The sequence below is a fragment of the Microcaecilia unicolor genome, chromosome 3 (genome assembly GCF_901765095.1).
Source record: "Microcaecilia unicolor chromosome 3, aMicUni1.1, whole genome shotgun sequence".
NCBI classification, from domain to species: Eukaryota; Metazoa; Chordata; class Amphibia; order Gymnophiona; family Siphonopidae; genus Microcaecilia; species Microcaecilia unicolor.
The window spans coordinates 474222676-474241240 of record NC_044033.1 but is presented as its reverse complement, the minus strand read 5'-3'; the positions used below and the strand labels follow the sequence as shown (position 1 = coordinate 474241240).

General features: G+C 39.2%; 1 protein-coding gene across 1 annotated transcript in view; it reads right to left on the bottom strand.

The window, feature by feature from the left end:
• COL19A1 (collagen type XIX alpha 1 chain) overlaps positions 1-18565 on the bottom strand; it is a 946027-nt gene that overhangs the window by 544714 nt on the left and 382748 nt on the right. Inside the window, exon 15 of the mRNA XM_030199003.1 lies at positions 5685-5720. Coding sequence (XP_030054863.1) covers positions 5685-5720 — 36 coding nt within the window. The remainder of the gene's footprint in view (positions 1-5684; positions 5721-18565) is intronic.

Genomic DNA, 18565 nt, shown 5'->3' with positions numbered 1-18565 from the left:
CAGACACAAGAGCTTATTGTAGTGGTGTACAGTTGGGTACAGTAGGATTTTGGTTGGTTTTGGATGATCCACCATACAATATAAAGTGGTAATGGTGAGACGTGTGCCTGGGAGCTTTTATGTGAAGTCCACTGCAGTGCCCACTGGGGTGCTTCACTGCTCTGCTGGGATGTCTGTGTGGCCAGTCTACTAAGAATGCTGACTCCTCCTACATCCCAATTGCTTGATATTGTGCATTTTTCACTTGGATGGGGCTTTTTTTCATGAAAATGGACCAAAATAATAAACGCACAGAGCACAAAAACATCTAGCAAGTGGCCATTTTTGAAAAAATAAAAAGACGTTTGTTTCAAAAATAGCTATACTCGCCACTAGGATTCTGGGTATTTTGAGCAAAATGTCCAAAGTCAGACTTAGATGTCATATTGAAAATGCCACTCTATATGATGCAAGAGTACAAATGACAATATTTGATCCTGCAGTGCAATGATGGAAACAGGATGCCTCAATCAATTTGACATTATCACGGCACAAATCTGTTTCTGAGAACAACACACATATTTAATAAAGTTTATTTATTGTTTAAATTTTGTTGAAAAATGCTTTTTAAAATATTCTTAAAAAATCTCGTGAAAGAATCGTGAGTGGTGTAGAATGGGTAAAAGTGAATTAATTTTTCACTCTTTCAAAAAGTACAGAGAAGGAAATTTGGTGGTGAAAAATATGATTTAAGTGCCTTGAAACAGTGATTTGGAGATCACAAAACACTGGCCATTGTTGGAGGACCAAAAGGTTATATAAGTTATCTCTGCTGATATATTTGTAATTAAGGGCCCCTTTTACCAAGCTGCGATTAAAGGAGGCCCATGTGGTAAGTGAACCACTTTCCCCATGGCCATTTTCTGGGGAAGCCCTTACCTCTGAACTATTTAGGAGGTGGTGAGAGCTCCCGCACTAACCCGGCAGTAACCAGGCAGCACGTAGGGCTACCCGATTACTGCTGGGTAAGCCCCCAATGCTAAAAGAAAGCACTAGAAATGGTGTGTTGGGGGCAGACACTACCACTGGGCTCCCACGGTAGCCCAGTGGTAGTGCCGGATTGGTGCACAGCAAAGTGACAGTATGGGTACTTCCACTTTGTAAAAGGGGCCCTAAATGCAGTAGTAGTTAAAATTTCTGATTCCTACAATTCTCTTTTCAAATTTTCCGATATTTCTTTTAAGGACAAATTCGCCCATGCCTTCTAATTTTTATTTCCCATATTGGTGCTATGGTGCCTAAAGCTTCTCTCAAGGTGTCATATCACACATCAACAGCTTATTACACTGACAAATCCTCATCAAAACAAACCTGAAATTCATCTCTCCTTCAAATCATTTGGGTCAAACAAAAGACATGTATGCACCACATAGATTTATTTACCTATAACATTATTAGCGTCACCCGATGACATTATAAAAGTAATGGCAGCATGAGCTGACCACCCCACCTCAGTCACCATTGGTGATTGTAGCAGGGCTCTTTTCAGAAAACAAGATCTAATTCCTTTCCTGCACTATGAGTGTCTTTTACAAAGCAGTGGTATGCCCAACGCGGGCTTACCGCATGCTAAAACGGAACTACTGCTGACCTAATGTGGCCACCGGCAGTAGTTCCGGCTGGAGCACACACCATTTTCAGCACTCTGGGAATTTGTTTCACTAGTGCAGCGCTAACCTGGTGGTAATCAGGCATCGCCATGCACTGCCCAGTTACCGCAGGGTTACCACAGGAGCCCTTACCGCCACCTCAATGGGTGGTGGTAAGTGCTCCCCACCACATGGCCATGCAGTAAGAGTTATCTTACCATGTGGCCATTTTGGGGGGGAGGCTGTGGTAAAAAGGGCCCTGGCATGGAAAAAACAGACTTAATGTAAATGAGCGTCAGCTAGGATCACGTTACCCAAGTACTATCTTCTTAAAATCCTAACTGTAGACTTAAGCATACAACGTGCATTGAAACAGAGGAAAAAGCCTCAACAAACTCCTATCTGGCTATACAGCTCTTAAGTTACAGGAGTTCTCACTGTCATCATAGGCTTAAAAAACCTCTGTAGTTAACCATATTTTATTCCAAAAAACTTTAAGTAATAACACTTATCTCAGTGTTTGAGTTGTCTTCAAACTGTCATCAAACTGTCGTCACTTAGTTATCTTCCCACGGCTGACTTTGGCCAAGGTTTCGGTTCTGCTTTCTCGACCTGCTTCAGGGTCCGTGGAAATAGCGATTCTGGAACTCGCGGTTCTCAATGGGCGACTCTGTACAAAACAATCACCATGTCACAACTACAGAGGTTTTTTAAGCCTATGATGACAGTGAGAACTCCTGTAACTTAAGAGCTGTATAGCCAGATAGTAGGAGTCTGTTGAGGCTTTTTCCTCTGTTTCAATGCACGTTGTATGCTTAAGTCTACAGTTAAGATTTTAAGAAGATAGTGCATGGAAAAAACAGACCCTAACGCGACCGCAGATTAGTAAAAGGACCCCTAAGTGTTGTCACACACCAAAAAAGCATGAAACTACACATGATCCTGCTCCTCAAATTGTCAAAGTGGATTCAAATCCTCCAATATGCAAAGCTTGTCCAAATCTAAGGTGAAGACATCAAAAAAATCTGTCAAAACTGAACAATGGAAGTCCAGTACTCCTGATGAACAATATAAAATAAAGAATGATATATCCCCATTCATTACCACCAAACTTTCCATTCTTCCCACCCTCCTAAAACACAAGCCTTAGCTAAAAAAAACAAAATCCTATTGTCCCCCCCCCACCTCTCATACCATCACTACGCACCCATTCCCAGCCATAACCAATTGGACCACCCAAAACCACCACATCTGATTATGTTAACCCGGATTCTGTCACACACAATCCCTCAGTTTCTATATATTACACCTTGAGTTATGAACTCAAACAATAAGTTCATAAATTATTGCAGTCATATTTTAAACTAACCTAGCATTTATAAGTCCTAGCTTCCATGTATTACTATGGAGCTCATTTTCAAAAGAGAAAAATGTCCAAAAAGTGGCATAATTCTGCATTTGCACGTTTTTCTCACAAAAACATCCAAACTGGTATTTTAAAAACCAATTTTTAGACATTTTTCTATGAAGTCCATCAGAACTGCATTCAAATCAAAAGGGGGTGTATCAGGGGCATCTTAAGGGCGGGGTCTAGGCATTTCTAACACTTGGATGTTTTTTTAGCCATAATGGAACAAAACAAAAGTGTCCAGGACTAAAACTAAGAAGTTTTGAGCTAGACCTGTTTTTATAATGAATAAGGCACAAAAGGGTGCCATAAATGACCAAATGAGCACTGTAGGAAATCAGGGATGACCTCCCAATATCTCCCCAGTGGTCACTGACCCCCTCCCACCATATAAAAGTGAATACAAATAAGATTTAGCAGCCTCTATGACAGCCTCAGATGTTAGAGCCAGATCTATTAGAGCAGATTGCCGTGCCGGTCCCTGGAGTAGGCAGTGCACCATGGAGTGGGGGACTCTGGTCCCTATCTCCTTCTACCTGTCACATTTGTGGGGGAAACTGTGAGCCCTCCAAAACTCACCAGAAACCCACTGTACCCACATATAAGTGCCCCCTTCACCCATAAGGGCGATTGTAGTGATGTACAGTTGTGGGCAGTGGGTATTGGGGGGGCTCAGCAGACAAGATAAGGGAGCAACGGTGAGATGTGTACCTGGGAGTGTGTTTTTGAAGTCCACTGCAGTGCCTCCCATTTGTCTCCTGAGATGTCTGGGAGACCAGTCTACTAAAACGTCTGGCCCCTCCTACATCCCAATGGCTTGATTTTCTACGTTTTTCACTTGGAGAAGTTTTTTTGAAAATGGACCAAAAAACAAAACATCCAAAGTACAAAACCTTGTTAGAACAGTATTTTCGAAAACAAAAGAGAGATGTTTTTCTTTTTTGAAAATGAACTTCTTTCCTATTCAGATTTTGGACGTTTTTTTTTACAAAACATCTGAAGTCGAACTTAGACATCATATCGAAAATGCCCTGCCACGTACATTAGTGCCATGCCCTCTTACTTTTTGTATTTTCTGAAAGAATAAACAATTGATTCACTTTTACCTGTTTTATTCCACTCAGGATTTGTAGACTTCTATCATACCTCCACTTAGCCATCTCGTCTCCAGCTGAAGAGGTCTAACCTCTTAAGCTTTTCCTCATATAAGAGGAGTTCCAACCCCTTAATCATTTTGGTCACCCTTTTTTATACCTTTTCTAATTCTGCTGTATTTTTTTCCATTGCTGCAGCTAGAACTGCACACAATACTCAAGGTGAAGTTGCACCACGGAGCACTACAGAGACATTTAATATTCTTTCTTATATTTTCTATTCCTTTCCTAATAATTCATTACATTCTGCTCTCTTTTTTGGTTGCCTCTGCACACTAAAAAGTAGAGTTCAAAGTACTGTCTACAATAATACCTAGATCTTTTTCTTGGGTGGTCACTCCTAATATGGAACGTAGCATCATGTAGCTATCATTTGGGCAACTCTTCCTAAACTGCACCACTTTGCACTTGGCCACATTAAGTTGCATTTGCCATTTGAATGACCCATCTTCCAGCCTCGTAAGGCCCTTTTGCAATTTTTCACAGTTTACATGCAGTTTAACAACTCTGAATAGTTCTCTGTCATCTGAAAAAATCTAACTGCTTACTGAGATAAGCAGCATAAAGTCTGCTTTGCTCTTTTGGGATCTTGCCAGATACTTGTGATCAGGACCAGCCACTGTTAGAAAAGGATACTGGGCTTGGTGGACTTTTAGTCTGTCCCAGTATGACAATGCATATGTTCTTACATTCTTGTGTTTTCTGTTAATTATATCTCCGTGACCACCAGTAAATCCAAGTTAGCCTCTTCCATCACAACTTATAGATCCATAACCTTATTTCCTATATTAGAGGCATTAGTATATACATCTTTCCAGATGTTGCCCCTTCCCTCCCCCCTCCCCAATTTCTATAGAGGTGTTTAATAATTAGAATTAGGTAAATCCCCTGTATCATAACATGTATCAAAATATCTGAATTGCTAGAGATAAGAAAAAACACTACAAATGAAAACCAGGAAACAAATATAAAGCAAACATAAGATGAATGCTTTTTATTGATGCTTAATATTTAACAACTCTAATGAAGTTATAAAAAATTGCATTGGAAAGCTATGTGATATTTTGAGACACAATTGCCATTAAAAGTGTGAAAAAGAAATAGCGATAGAAAGCAAAATATCAAAATGTTCAAAATTGCAAGGATTCTAAAGCTACTGTTCAAATAATATTTCATGTATCTCTGATAAATCAACAGTGTCTAAGACCTGTTGGTTAACCTTTTTCCTTTGAAACTCTACAATAAGATAGCTTCAATTTGCTTTTCTTTCTAATTTCTTTTCTATTGTTCTTGAAGTCTTTTATTTAGCATTCAGCACAGTTTTTCAGGCAAGATGTATGAAAGCCTGGATTCATCACTTTATCAAGTGAATGTGACACATTAATACCTATAATTTAACTAAGAGTTAGAAATCTGCAAAGATCAAAATATCATAATTATCTGCTATTGCTGCTGATGACAGCAGTCTATAATTTTCTGTAACATGATACTTACAGGTAAAGCAGCAGGTCCTGGAGGTCCCATATCCCCCTATTAAAATGGGGGAAAAAGAGAAAAATAAGTTATTCCATTTCATATTTTACAGGCAGAAAGCAAAGTTATGACATTTCACATTTTTTTTATTGTGCTTTTAGTTTCATAGTTTCTTAAAGTTAATACATTTTGTCAATTAACTGGTGGAAGGAAGAAATCCATTAGCAAAATTCTACAAATTACATACATTTAGAAGTCCTTTTACTAAGGTGCACTAATGGATTTAACACATGCTAAATGACATACAGTCCATTATATTCCTATGGGCTGCATAGCATTTAGCGCATGATAAATCTGATAGTGTTCCTTAGTAAAAGGACCCCTTAGTGACTCAACCTGCCAAAAACATTGATAGGCAAGCCTCATTTTATGGTCGTCAGTAACCACAGGATTTCTGTAACAGGTAGATGCTGCTAGTGCTTACTGGGAACTAAGTGTTATTGCAGCTGCACATAATACTGCAAATATTATTCTGTTTAATATGATATTTTTTGATGTACTGTGTGAAAATTATTATCAGTAACAGAGTTACTGGGGGAGGGGAGGCAGCTGGTATAGCCACACCACAGCGACACAGTGAAAGGATCTTTCCCTGCTGTGTTTAAAAGTGATATGCTGTTGATTTACAGCTGACATAGATGACACCCTCCCCATCTCAAGGATTTTAAATTGTCCCTCCATGCCCCATCCCACCCTAGCTCAGCTCCAGCTGCTCCCTTCTTTAGCCTCCTCAAACATCTGAGCCACTGACTGCCTATGGTGCTCACATAGCTAACCTGGTAAGTGGGACAGCAGTGGGGCAGCCCTAGCTTTGCCCAGTTACTTATGTGGCTATGATAATAAATATCAGCCATACCTACCATCTGCATAACTACCTTTATTTCTCAAAATTACAGCTGCTTCTTCATGCTCTTAAGATATTGTTTGGATTACTGTAATTCTCTCTATGCAGATTTTTTTTGGTCCTAGGGAACTGAGGAACTAAGTTCAATTCCCACCTCAGGCACAGGCAGCTCCTTGTGACTCTGGGCAAGTCACTTAACCCTCCATTGCCCTATGTAAGCCACATTGAGTCTGCCATGAGTGGGAAAGTGCGGGGTACAAATGTAACAAAAAAAATCATTTCATAACACTGCTAGAAAACTTTTCATTAAAGTGCACTGGATTCTAGTCATTTGTCGCATTCAGTTTAAACTCCTTTGTTTAACTCACAAGGCTTATTACCTCAATGTCCCTTGTTTTCTTTCTTCCTCTATAACAGCATGTACACCATCCAGGAACCTGAGGTCCCTTGATGCCCATTGCCTTGTTCTACTTGTACCTAAAAAGGCTCGTTTTGAATCTACAAGGCACTCGGCTTTTTATTTTTTTGGGCCCCATGCTCTGGAACAGTTTACCACCTTGTGTTCAGAGCAGAGACTTCAGGTATTTGAAAGACTGTAAGGACTGTTAAAGACTTATTTTTTTCACATAGCCTTTGGTTTGCAGTCAGTGTGAGTGACTAACCTCCACATTGTATTTTATCTACTCTCTTATTGAGTCTAGGATTTTGGGTGTAGAAGTGGATAGTCTTTTGACATTTTTTCATCCCATAAAGTTATTAGCAAGAAAATCTTTCCACATATTGAAGAAATTATGGGCAATACGTAATTATTTTGAACCCTCAAAGTTCAGAATGTTGGTTAAAGCATTAATATTATCTCGGCTTGATTACTGTAACGTAGTTTACATCAGTTGTTCTATGACATCACTTAAGCACCTCCAGTTTATTCAAAACATGACAGCATGACTGATATATTCTGCTGGGTTTTCTGCTTCACAGTTAGTTGGTAAATTGTGTTGGCTTCCTGTGAGAGACAGGACCCGTTCAAATTTTGTACTATGATTTTTTTTAAGATCACGTATGGGAATGCTCCATCCTATTTAGGTAACTGGGCTACATTGCTACACAAAGGGTCATTCAGTAAAATTCATAATAAAATCATATTAGGTTTGCCATCAGCAAGACAGATTATGAAAACTTGAATGCTTAATTCCTCTTTTTACTATCAAGCTGCTTTTGGATGGTTTCAGCTGCCTTTGGATTATTTAACATTTTGTCGAGCCCTCAAAACTAATTTATTTAAGAAACATGTGTGATTCAATACTTGTGATCTAGTACGATCCATTTGTAGTTCCTGGTTTGTTTTCCAGCTGTCTTGGTTTTTGTGATCCACATTGAACCACTAATGGTATTTGTGGAATAAAAGACCTGTATAACATAACATATAACATAATATAAAAAAGAGGCAAGGAAATAAAAGGCTGTTTTGTATATGGCATCTAGCCTAAATTTCAGTAGGGGAGGAAACACCAGGAGATTTGCTTGGAAGTATCTTAAAGAACACTGGGGGTAGTAGGAGACAACTGGTAAGTTCAAACCCCTGAGTAAAAGCTTGGTAAGCTAGGATTTTGTATTTTATCCTGCAAGAAACAGTTAGCCAGTGTTGATCCACAAGCAATGGAGAAACATGGTCTAAGCATTTCAACTTATATAACAATTTTACATAGCGTTCTGGAGAAGCTGAACAGAAAAGTCGAACATTGTAGGGATGGACCAGAGGTTTTCAACAAAGAGGAGAAAAAAGGTACTAGAAGAAAAAGTCAATAATAATTTAAACAAAACCAATAAAGATAGCAATGTCCATCAATATGCATGACAGATGCAATAGGCCAAAACATTGTCTCTCCAATTGCTGTGTAATATCCACCAGAGAATGGCACAACCGAGCAAATGGACCCAACACTGATCTGTGTTTTGGCACAAATGCCCGCCTCAGGGGTCACAGTGTCTGAGAGTTCAATGTTGGATATAATATGCAAATAGCACCACTGTAGTAACATACATAGAGGGGCATAATCGAACGCGAACGCCCATCTCTATGGGCGTCTATCTCCGAGAACGGGTAAGTGAAGGGGCGGGACAAACCGTATTTTGGAAAAAAATGGGTTAGTGACCACTGGGGGAGTCAGGGGTGGTCATCCCCGATTCCCTCCAGTGGTCATCTGGTCATTTAGGGCACTTTTTTGGGACTTGTTCATGAAAAAAAAGGGTCCAAAAAAAGTGACCCAAATTCGCGCTAAAAACGCCTTTCTTTTTTCGATTATTGGCTGAGGACGGCCATCTCTCCTCGGCCGATAAACACACCCCAGTCCCGCCTTCACCACGCCTCCGACACGCCCCATCAACTTTGGCCATTTCCGCGACAGATTGCAGTTGAAGACGCCCAAAATCGGCTTTCGATTATACCGATTTGGGTGCCCACAGGAGAAAGACGCCCATCTCCCGATTTCGGTTGAAATATGGGCGTCTTTCTCTTTCGAAAATAAGGTGGATAGTAACATAGTAGATGACGGCAGAAAAAGACCTGCACGGTCCATCCAGTCTGCCCAACAAGATAAACTCATATGTGCTACTTTTGTGTATACCTTACCTTGATTTGTATCTGCCATTTTCAGGGCACAGACCGTAGAAGTCTTGCCCAGCACTAGCCCCGCCTCCCAAACACCAGCCCCACCTCCCAATCTCGGCTAAGCTTCTGAGGATCCATTCCTTCAATTAGAATAGTATGTAGCCATTAACAGCGTGGGGTTTTTTTTTGCCTTGCAATCATTAGACATTGTGATCCCTGAGGCAGGGACTTGTGCTGAAACACGGATACACAGCAGTTGGAGAGACATTGCTTTGACCTATTTTATCTTTCATCCATATTGGTGGACATTGCCATATTTATTGATTTCTGATTAAATTATTATTGACTTTTTACCTCTAGTACCTCTTTTCTCATGTACCCATGGTGCATCCCTACTTTGTTCGACTTTTCTATGGGCTTCACATAGGGTGTCCTGCCTCTATTTTTGGTTTGTCTGATTCACTGAAGAAGCTGAAGGCATTTCTGACTGTAAAGAGGGATGCCAGCTAACAAAGAATTACAGTAATCGAGGCAGTTTAAAAGCCAAGCATGCAATAACATTTTAAGTGCTTCAGTATCAAGAAAGGGCTGGAGTTATTGAATCATCCAAACATGTCCTCATCAATAATGAAATAAATGGAGAAAAGGAGAGTGATCTGTCCGGGATAATCCCTAGGAACATATTTATGTGTGTAGATATAAACATGAGCTTCTATTAAGATGTGTTATTTACCACTAACTTGTGCTATTTTAGCACAGGTTCAATTTTTGAAATACAAGGTCCAAGATTGTAGAATGTTCTACCTTTGGATCTTTGTACAGTGCTGTGTATGTCTAGTAGCTCTATAGAAAAAATAAGTAGTAGTAATAGTGAGACTTGGGGGGAGGGATATTTGGGATTAAATTGATAAATCTGTGTTTAATTAAAGGTCAGTTAACTACTAAGCTAGTTGCAAAAGCTTTTTGTTTTGTGTTTAAGGTATTATATTTGGCATTTAAAATACTTTGGGGCCATTTTATTAAGCCAAGGTAGGGTTACCACGCAGGTAGCATGCGGCAAAATGGTACTAATATGGGGCATGCCCAGGCACCCTGTAGTAGTTTTCTGTTTGGCATGTAGCATTTCCCGCGCCTGCAAATAGGAGGGAAAATGTGGGATACAAATGCAACAAACAAATAAATAAATAAAATATTTTTCTATTTTCTAACACAGGGGCGCGGTGTAGGCATGCCCGGCGGCATTTGGTCATCACCGCACGCTGTCTGATTACTGCTGGGTTAGTTTGTGAGCCCTTACCACCTCTTAAATAGGTGGTAGTAAGGGCCACACCAGTATTTTCATTAGTGCATGGACTTTTATTTCATAGTAAGGAAAATTCTGGATATGGTAACAAGTGGCCTTGGTGCGTGGCAATTTCACGTGCCCACACTACTGCAGGCCACTTTTTACTGCAGCTTTGTAAAAGGACCCTTTATGAGTAAAGTTCATCTTAAAATTGAATTTTACCCAAATTAGTTACATTATAAAAATCAGCTGGACATATCAACATTTTGTTTTACAAAATTGTCTTCCACTTGTAAGAAATTATTTTGTACAGTGATACCCAGCTTGTGGAGTTTGAAAAATTTGTAAGCTGTTGAAATTTTGGCTATTTGAGAGACATCTGGAATGATTTTTTTGTAAAACTGGTTAATTTTAAATTGTTTAGCCAAGGTTTATTTTATTGTAAACCATCTTGAACTCAAGGTATTGTTAGTATAGAATTATTATTATTTTATGATTATGATGATTATTAATAAAAAGTCATAAGTACATAAGTATTGCCATGCTGGGAAAGACCAAAGGTCCATCAAGCTCACCATCCTGTTTCCAACAGTGGCCAATCCAGGTCACAAATACCTGGCAAGATCCCGAAAAAGTGCAAAACATTTTATACTGCTTATCCCAGAAAAAGTGGATTTTCCCCAAGTCCATTTAATAATGGTCTATGAACTTTTGCTTTAGGAAGCTGTCCAAACTTTTTTTTAAACTCTGCTAAGCTAACTGCCTTTACCACATTCTCTGGCAACAAATTCCGTTGAGTGGTGAAACATTTTCTCCGATTCGTTTTAAGTTTACTACATTGTAGCTTCATTGCATGCCCCCTAGTCCTAGTATTTTTGGAAAGTGTAAACAGACGCTTCACATCTACCCATTCAACTCCACTCATTATTTTATAGACCTCTATCATATCTCCCCTCAGCCACCTTTTCTCCAAGCTGAAGAACCCCAGCCACTTTAGCCTTTCCTCATAGGAAAGTCGTCCCATCCCCTTTATCATTTTCGTCGCCCTTCTCTGCACCTTTTCTAATTCCACTATATCATTTTTGAGATGCGGCGACCAGAATTGAACATAATATTTGAGGTGCGGTCGCACCATGGAGCGATACAAAGGCATTATAACATCCTCATTTTTTTTCCATTCCTTTCCTAATAATACCTAACATTCTATTTGCTTTCTTAGCCGCCACAGCACACTGAGCAGAAGGTTTCAACGTATCATCAACGACTACACCTAGATCTCTTTTTTGGTCCGTGACTCCTAACGTGGAACCTTGAATGACGTAGCTATAATTCAGGTTCCTCTTTCCCACATGCATCACTTTGCACTTGCTCACATTAACCGTCATCTGCCATTTAGACGCCCAGTCTCCCAGTCTCGTAAGGTCCTCTTGTAATTTTTCACAGTTCTCCTGCAATTTAATGACTTTGAATAACTTTGTGTAATCAGCAAATTTAATTACCTCACTAGTTACTCCCATCTCTAGGTCATTTATAAATATGTTAAAAGGCAGTGGTCCCAGCACAGACCCCTGGGGAACCCCACTAACTACCCTTCTCCATTGAGAATACTGACCATTTAACCCTACTCTCTGTTTTCTATCTTTCAACCAGTTTTTAATCCACAATAGAACACTACCTCCTATCCCATGAGTCTCCAATTTCCTCTGGAGTCTTTCATGAGGTACTTTGTCAAACGCCTTCTGAAAATCCAGATACACACTATCAACCGGCTCACCTTTATCCACATGTTTGTTCACCCCTTCAAAGAAATGTAGTAGATTGGTGAGGCAAGATTTCCCTTCACTAAATCCATGTTGACTTTGTCTCATTAATCCATGCTTTTGAATATGCTCTGTAATTTTGTTCTTAATAATAGTCTCTATCATTTCGCCCAGCACCGACATCAGATTCTATAATTTCACGGATCTCCTCTGGAATCTTTTTTAAAAATCGGCGTTACATTGGCCACCCTCCAATCTTCCGGTATAATGCTCGATTTTAAGGATAAATTACATATTACTAACAATAGCTCCGCAAGCTCATTTTTCAGTTCTATCAGTACTCTGGGATGAATACCATCCGGTCCAGGAGATTTGCTACCCTTCAGTTTGTAGAACTGCCCCATTACATTCTCCAGATTTACATAGAATTCATTAAGTTTATCCAACTCGGGGTTCAAAATGGCCGCCGAGTGAAGCAGACGTGCGTTTGAGCTCTCGCAAATTTTCCTGGAATCTATAGCTATGCCTAAGAGAAGGGGAAAAGCTGCTGCCCCAGCCTCCCAGCGGCCAAATCCCCCTACTCTTGTTGTCCCGATTGATACTTTTTTGCAGAGGACTCCCAATCCTAGAGTGTCAGTGAGCGGCCCATTGACGGTCTCCATGGCAGTTGAAGTCTGGAAGTTTCTCTGAAACCTGACAATAGATCACCTCCTCTTCCTGCTCAGCCATGTGGAGCTAGCTCTCCAAAGATGGTGTCTCCAAACCTGAGTTCTGAAGTGGTCACTGGAATCGGAAGGCAAGAGGCGAGACAAGAACAAGTAGAAGCAGTATTAGCCATGGCGGTCGAAACAACGATGGAGGAAGAAAATGCCTCAATTTTGGCAGGCATCGATCCACAACAAACAGAGGTAGAAACTATTTCATTTCCGTTGTTACAAACAGTTAAACCCTCTGAAGTTACATTAGATAATCTTTGGACATTGATTCTTGATCTAGGGAAGGCGTTAGTCCCCCAGATGCATAAGATAAAATAAGATCTTGGAGAAACTCAGGAGAAAGTGAAATTAATAACCTTGCAAGTCCAAAAACAAGAGACTGAGATTCAATAAGTCCGAGAGATACAAATACTATGCTTAAAGAATTAACTAATTTAAGATGAAAGACAGAGAACCCGGAGAACTATTCTAGAAGTAATAATCTTCGTTTTATAAATTTTCCTTACTCATCTTTAATGTCTTCACGAGAGATGCACCTGGAGTATTGTGTTCAGTACTGGTCTCCGTATCTCAAAAAAGATATAGTAGAATTGGAAAAGGTACAGCAAAGGGCGACGAAAATGATAGTGGGGATGGGACGACTTTCCTATGAAGAGAGGCTGAGAAGGCTAGGGCTTTTCAGCTTGGAGAAGAGACGGCTGAGAGGAGATATGATAGAAGTGTATAAAATAATGAGTGGAATGGATCGGGTGGATGTGAAGCGACTGTTCACGCTATCCAAAAATACTAGGACTAGAGGGCATGAGTTGAAGCTACAGTGTGGTAAATTTAAAACGAATCGGAGAAAATTTTTCTTCACCCAACGTGTAATTAGACTCTGGAATTCGTTGCCGGAGAACGTGGTACGGGCGGTTAGCTTGACGGAGTTTAAAAGGGGTTAGATAGATTCCTAAAGGACAAGTCCATAGACCGCTATTAAATGGACTTGGAAAAATTCCGCATTTTTAGGTATAACTTGTCTGGAATGTTTTTACGTTTGGGGAGCGTGCCAGGTGCCCTTGACCTGGATTGGCCACTGTCGGTGACAGGATGCTGGGCTAGATGGACCTTTGGTCTTTCCCAGTATGGCACTACTTATGTACTTATGTACTTATGCTAAAATCTTACTTCAAAGATATTATCCAGATTGGGGAGGAAAATATCCCCCCCCCCACTTTGCTCAAGTTTATTACTTACTATCTAGGAATCTACAAACACAAGAGAACCAACCTTTGGACATTATGACATTATTAGAAACATCAGACACTGATTTAATAACACCAGCTACTTTGGTAGTGACAGTAGCACTATCGCTGGATAAGATGTGGGTATTAAAATGTTTTATAAAAATCGAGATAAACTATTTAAAGGATGAAAGATCTCTGTTTATCCTGATGTCTCTAGGGAGACACAAGTACGCCGTAAAAGATTTCTTCAAAAGAAACAAGAATCGATTCATATGGGAGTAACTTTCTTTCTCAAATTTCCCTGTAAATGTTTAGTTAACTACCATTCTGAGAAATATGTTTTTTTTTATCCCTCCCAACTTGAGACATTTATTACAACAAGAAGGGTTGCTGGAGTGGAATCTCCAACAGTAATTAGCTCTTGAATTAATATTATATTTAGGATCAAGCACATGTCTGTTAACTCTCCTTAAATACATATTGTTTTATTCTTCAACATATGACATTTTTGAACTCCACTTGTGTACTCATGTTTGGCTAATAGAGTATAGATATGTGTATTATAATAATCTTTCCTAAAATAATGTAATTCTGATTAACCAACTTTCTGATCAAGTCTATGCTTGTAGAAATTTGAAAACTTAATAAATAAATACATTAATTAATTTTAAAAAGTTTATCTGACTCGTCAGCTTCGAATACAAATTCTGGCACTGGTATCCCACCCAAATCTTTCTCGGTGAAGACCGAAGCAAAGAATTCATTTAATCTCTCTGCTACAGCTTTGTCTTCCCTGATTGCCCATTCTACTCCTCAGTCATCTAGCGGTCCAACAGATTCTTTTGCTGACTTCCTGCTTTTAATATACCTAAAAAACTTTTTACTATGTGTTTTTGCCTCCAATGCAATCTTTTTTTCGAAGTCCCTCTTAGCCTTCCTTATCAGCACTTTGCATTTGACTTGACATTCCTTATGCTGTTTCTTATTAATTTCAGTCGGTTCCTTCTTCCATTTTCTGAAGGATTTTCTTTTAGCTCTAATAGCTTCCTTCACCTCACTTTTTAACCACCCAACTGTCGTTTGGTCTTCTGTCCTCCTTTTTTAATACGTGGAATATATTTGCACTAGCCTAGTTTTAAAATCATGCTAGAATATCTTGATGGAGAAGTTATGATAAAAGCTGAAGTATCCTTCCAGTATTTAAACAAAGAACAGACAGAGACAAATAATTCCAAGGAAGCCCCCTTCAGGTACTATACAGGATGTAAACACAAATAAAATATTTACCTGCATGTGATTTTCAGAAGTCTAAAATTTAAGATTGGAGACATAGACTATATAGCAGTAAATTAAGAGCTAGATATAACAGGCATCTCGAGGACATGGTAAGAGGTGGACAATCAATGGGGCACCAGAGTACAAACTGTATTGAAATGATAGGGTGGATTAAATAGTGGAGGGTGGTGCTTTATATTAAGAATGGCATAGAGTCAAACAGGATAAAAGTTATGCAGGAAACAAAATGTAATGTGGAATCTTTATGAATAGATATTCCACGTGTGATGGGAAGAAGGATGCTAACAATTCTGGTAGTATAATAAAAATGAGTGATTTCAATGATCAAAATGGTTAAACAATATTACTGCTGAATTTGATTTATATTGTATATGACTAGTGCTTCCATAAATAGATTCAAAACAATGTCTCAACAATGGTAGGGGTACCTTAACAAAAAGAGGAAAAGGTTCTCACAAGCGAACAACAGTTCTAACACAAAGAGAGTAGAAGACACCCAGAGTATAAAAAAGATTAAAATGTCCCTGCCATTGTTCAGACATTTGTCTAAGGAAAAGGCATGGGCATTATTGTCTGAGGTCTTTTTTTTCTACATAACTTTCAGTTTGTTCTTACTGATTTGTTAGATACAGAGAGAGAGGAGATGGCTGCATGGCAGGAGGAGAGATAAAAACAGAGAAAAGATGGCTGCATGGTGAGGAGAGAGACAGAGGAGATGACTGTATGTCGGGAGAGAGAGATAGAGAGTAGGTGGCTGCATGAGAGAGAGAGCTGCATTTCGGGGGAAGAGAGAAAGAGAGAGGGAGGGATATGATGGCTGCATGGTAGGAGGAGAGAAAAAATCAAAGAAAAGATGGCTGCATGGTGGGGGAGAGAAAGAGAGATACAGGAGATGACTGTATGTTGGGGCAGAGAGAGAGAGAGGTGCCTGCATGAAAGTGGGGAAGAGAGAAAAGCTGGATTATGGGGGGGTGGTGGAGGGAAGAGATTCTGGACCAATGGAAGGGAGGGATCGATGCTGAACATGGGGGAGGGGCATGGAAGCGAGGCTGGAATATTTGGAGAATAGGGGAAGGATAGGAAAAACACTGGACCATATTGGTGTTGGAGGGAAGAGAGGGGGAGAAGGTGGATACTTTGAGGGATAGGGATATAGAGGGGAGAAATTGAGCATGAGGATCACAATGACATAGAAAGAAGAGATGCTGGGCATGGTGGGAAGCACAGACACACAGAAAGAAGAGAAGCTGGGCTTGGGAGAAGCATTTGCATGTTAACATCTGTTACTGAATTTAAGAGAAAGTTGAAAACCATTTGGTTTTTCAAGCCTTTATGGAAAAAGAAGGCTTGGGACTGGTTCTATGATGCTACTGTACTAAAATCTGTAAAAGGATCTGTTATTTTGATCTTTACTTTAGATTTCATATATTATTTGTAATAAGTTGTGTGGTTTAGTGTTTTATGTATTTTATTATGCATATTTTTTGTTCCTTGCCTAGTTAATAAGTGAGTGAGTTATAAATAATATAAATAATAAATACATAAATAGGAACACAGAGAGGACTTGCTGGGCAGAGGAAAAACAGGGAAAGCAAAAGGGGATATGCTGAACATGAAGGAAGATAGGGACAAGAGGAGAGATTCTGAACATGGGGAAAGATAGGGATATTGGAAAAGGCGAAGGATGATGGACATGGAAAGAGAAGAACTATCAAATGGACTGGAGACCCTGGAAAGAGGGTAAAGAGAAGACAGAGGAAAGCAGAAACCAGATACTGGGATCAACATGATTAGAAAAATAGAATGACCAAGCAACAAAGATAGAAAAAGTAATTTATTTTTTTATTTCATGATTGGAATATATCAGTTTTTAGAATGCATATCTGCCAGCGCTTGAGGGTATTTAGTCAAAATTTGTTTGACTTTGAGGGTACACTACTTGAAGACATTGAGAAACACTACTTTAGGTTATTGTTATCCAGTGCAGTTTTATGCAGGTATGTTGTAATATGGTCACAGAACTTGCAACCCTTTACTACATGCTATTATAGAATTGGCACTAAGCACATCTCATTGTACTGTTTATATCTTGTCTGCTTTTAATAGTTAAGACTATATAATGTAATTCCTGGGTGATATGACCCTAGTTTCTTGCTTTGTAATCTAAAATGAGCTGTTGATATTGGATATCACACAGGTAGGAGAGGACGTTGGAGCAGAGAGGAGTGGAGAGGTTTTGAGTGATTATTGTGAGAAAGAACATAAGGTTCCATACTATTCTCTCCCTACGCAAATGTAACACACTAATGCTATCAATTAAAAAAAAATCATTTTCCTGTTTATACATAATTCTAGACTTATTTATTGAGCCAAATATTGTGTGAAACGAATGTTAAGTTTTTGTATTGGCTGTATATTTTCCTGTTTTCTAATGAATATGGAATTATTATAGCTAGAAGTTCTAATTAAAAATGATTTTATGTTGATAATAAGTAATAATCTAGAAAGATGGGAGATCTGTACTATCTGTAAGATCTCCCATCTTTCTAGATTTTCAGTTCATTTTAAGAGGACATAACCTTCGATTGTGCTTTTAGTTTGATAATAAGTACTTATGCCAGACAGCTTTTAAATGGCAACTAAAAACATGAAAAAGCATCCGTGTGACTCAGGAATGGAAATGTGTGTGCTGTACAGTCTACTTCCTGTCGTCTGCAAGTCATTATATCAAACAGAAATATGCAATGCTAAACCATCAATTTTACATTTCTTCCAATGCAGCTTTTCTCCAGGGTGGTAACCAGAAAAAAGGTATTTGTCATTACAGTGCAGCAGTCTTGCTGTGAGTGAATTTGGCTTCCTGTAGGCTCAACATTTATCCTGCTCTGCAGAGAAATAGACCTGAGAATAAGAAGATAGTCTGTCTAGACTCTCCCTTGGAATATGCAATGACTTACCCAAATCTTACTGGGAAATTCTAGTGACCCAGTGTTGAAGTGTTCCAGTTCAGAATCTAAATCCAGATTTCCACAGGCTTTAGAGCAGCATATAACTAGTAGTTTATCTGATCGGTTGATAAGCTATTCAGCCTCTTGAAACTGAAGTAA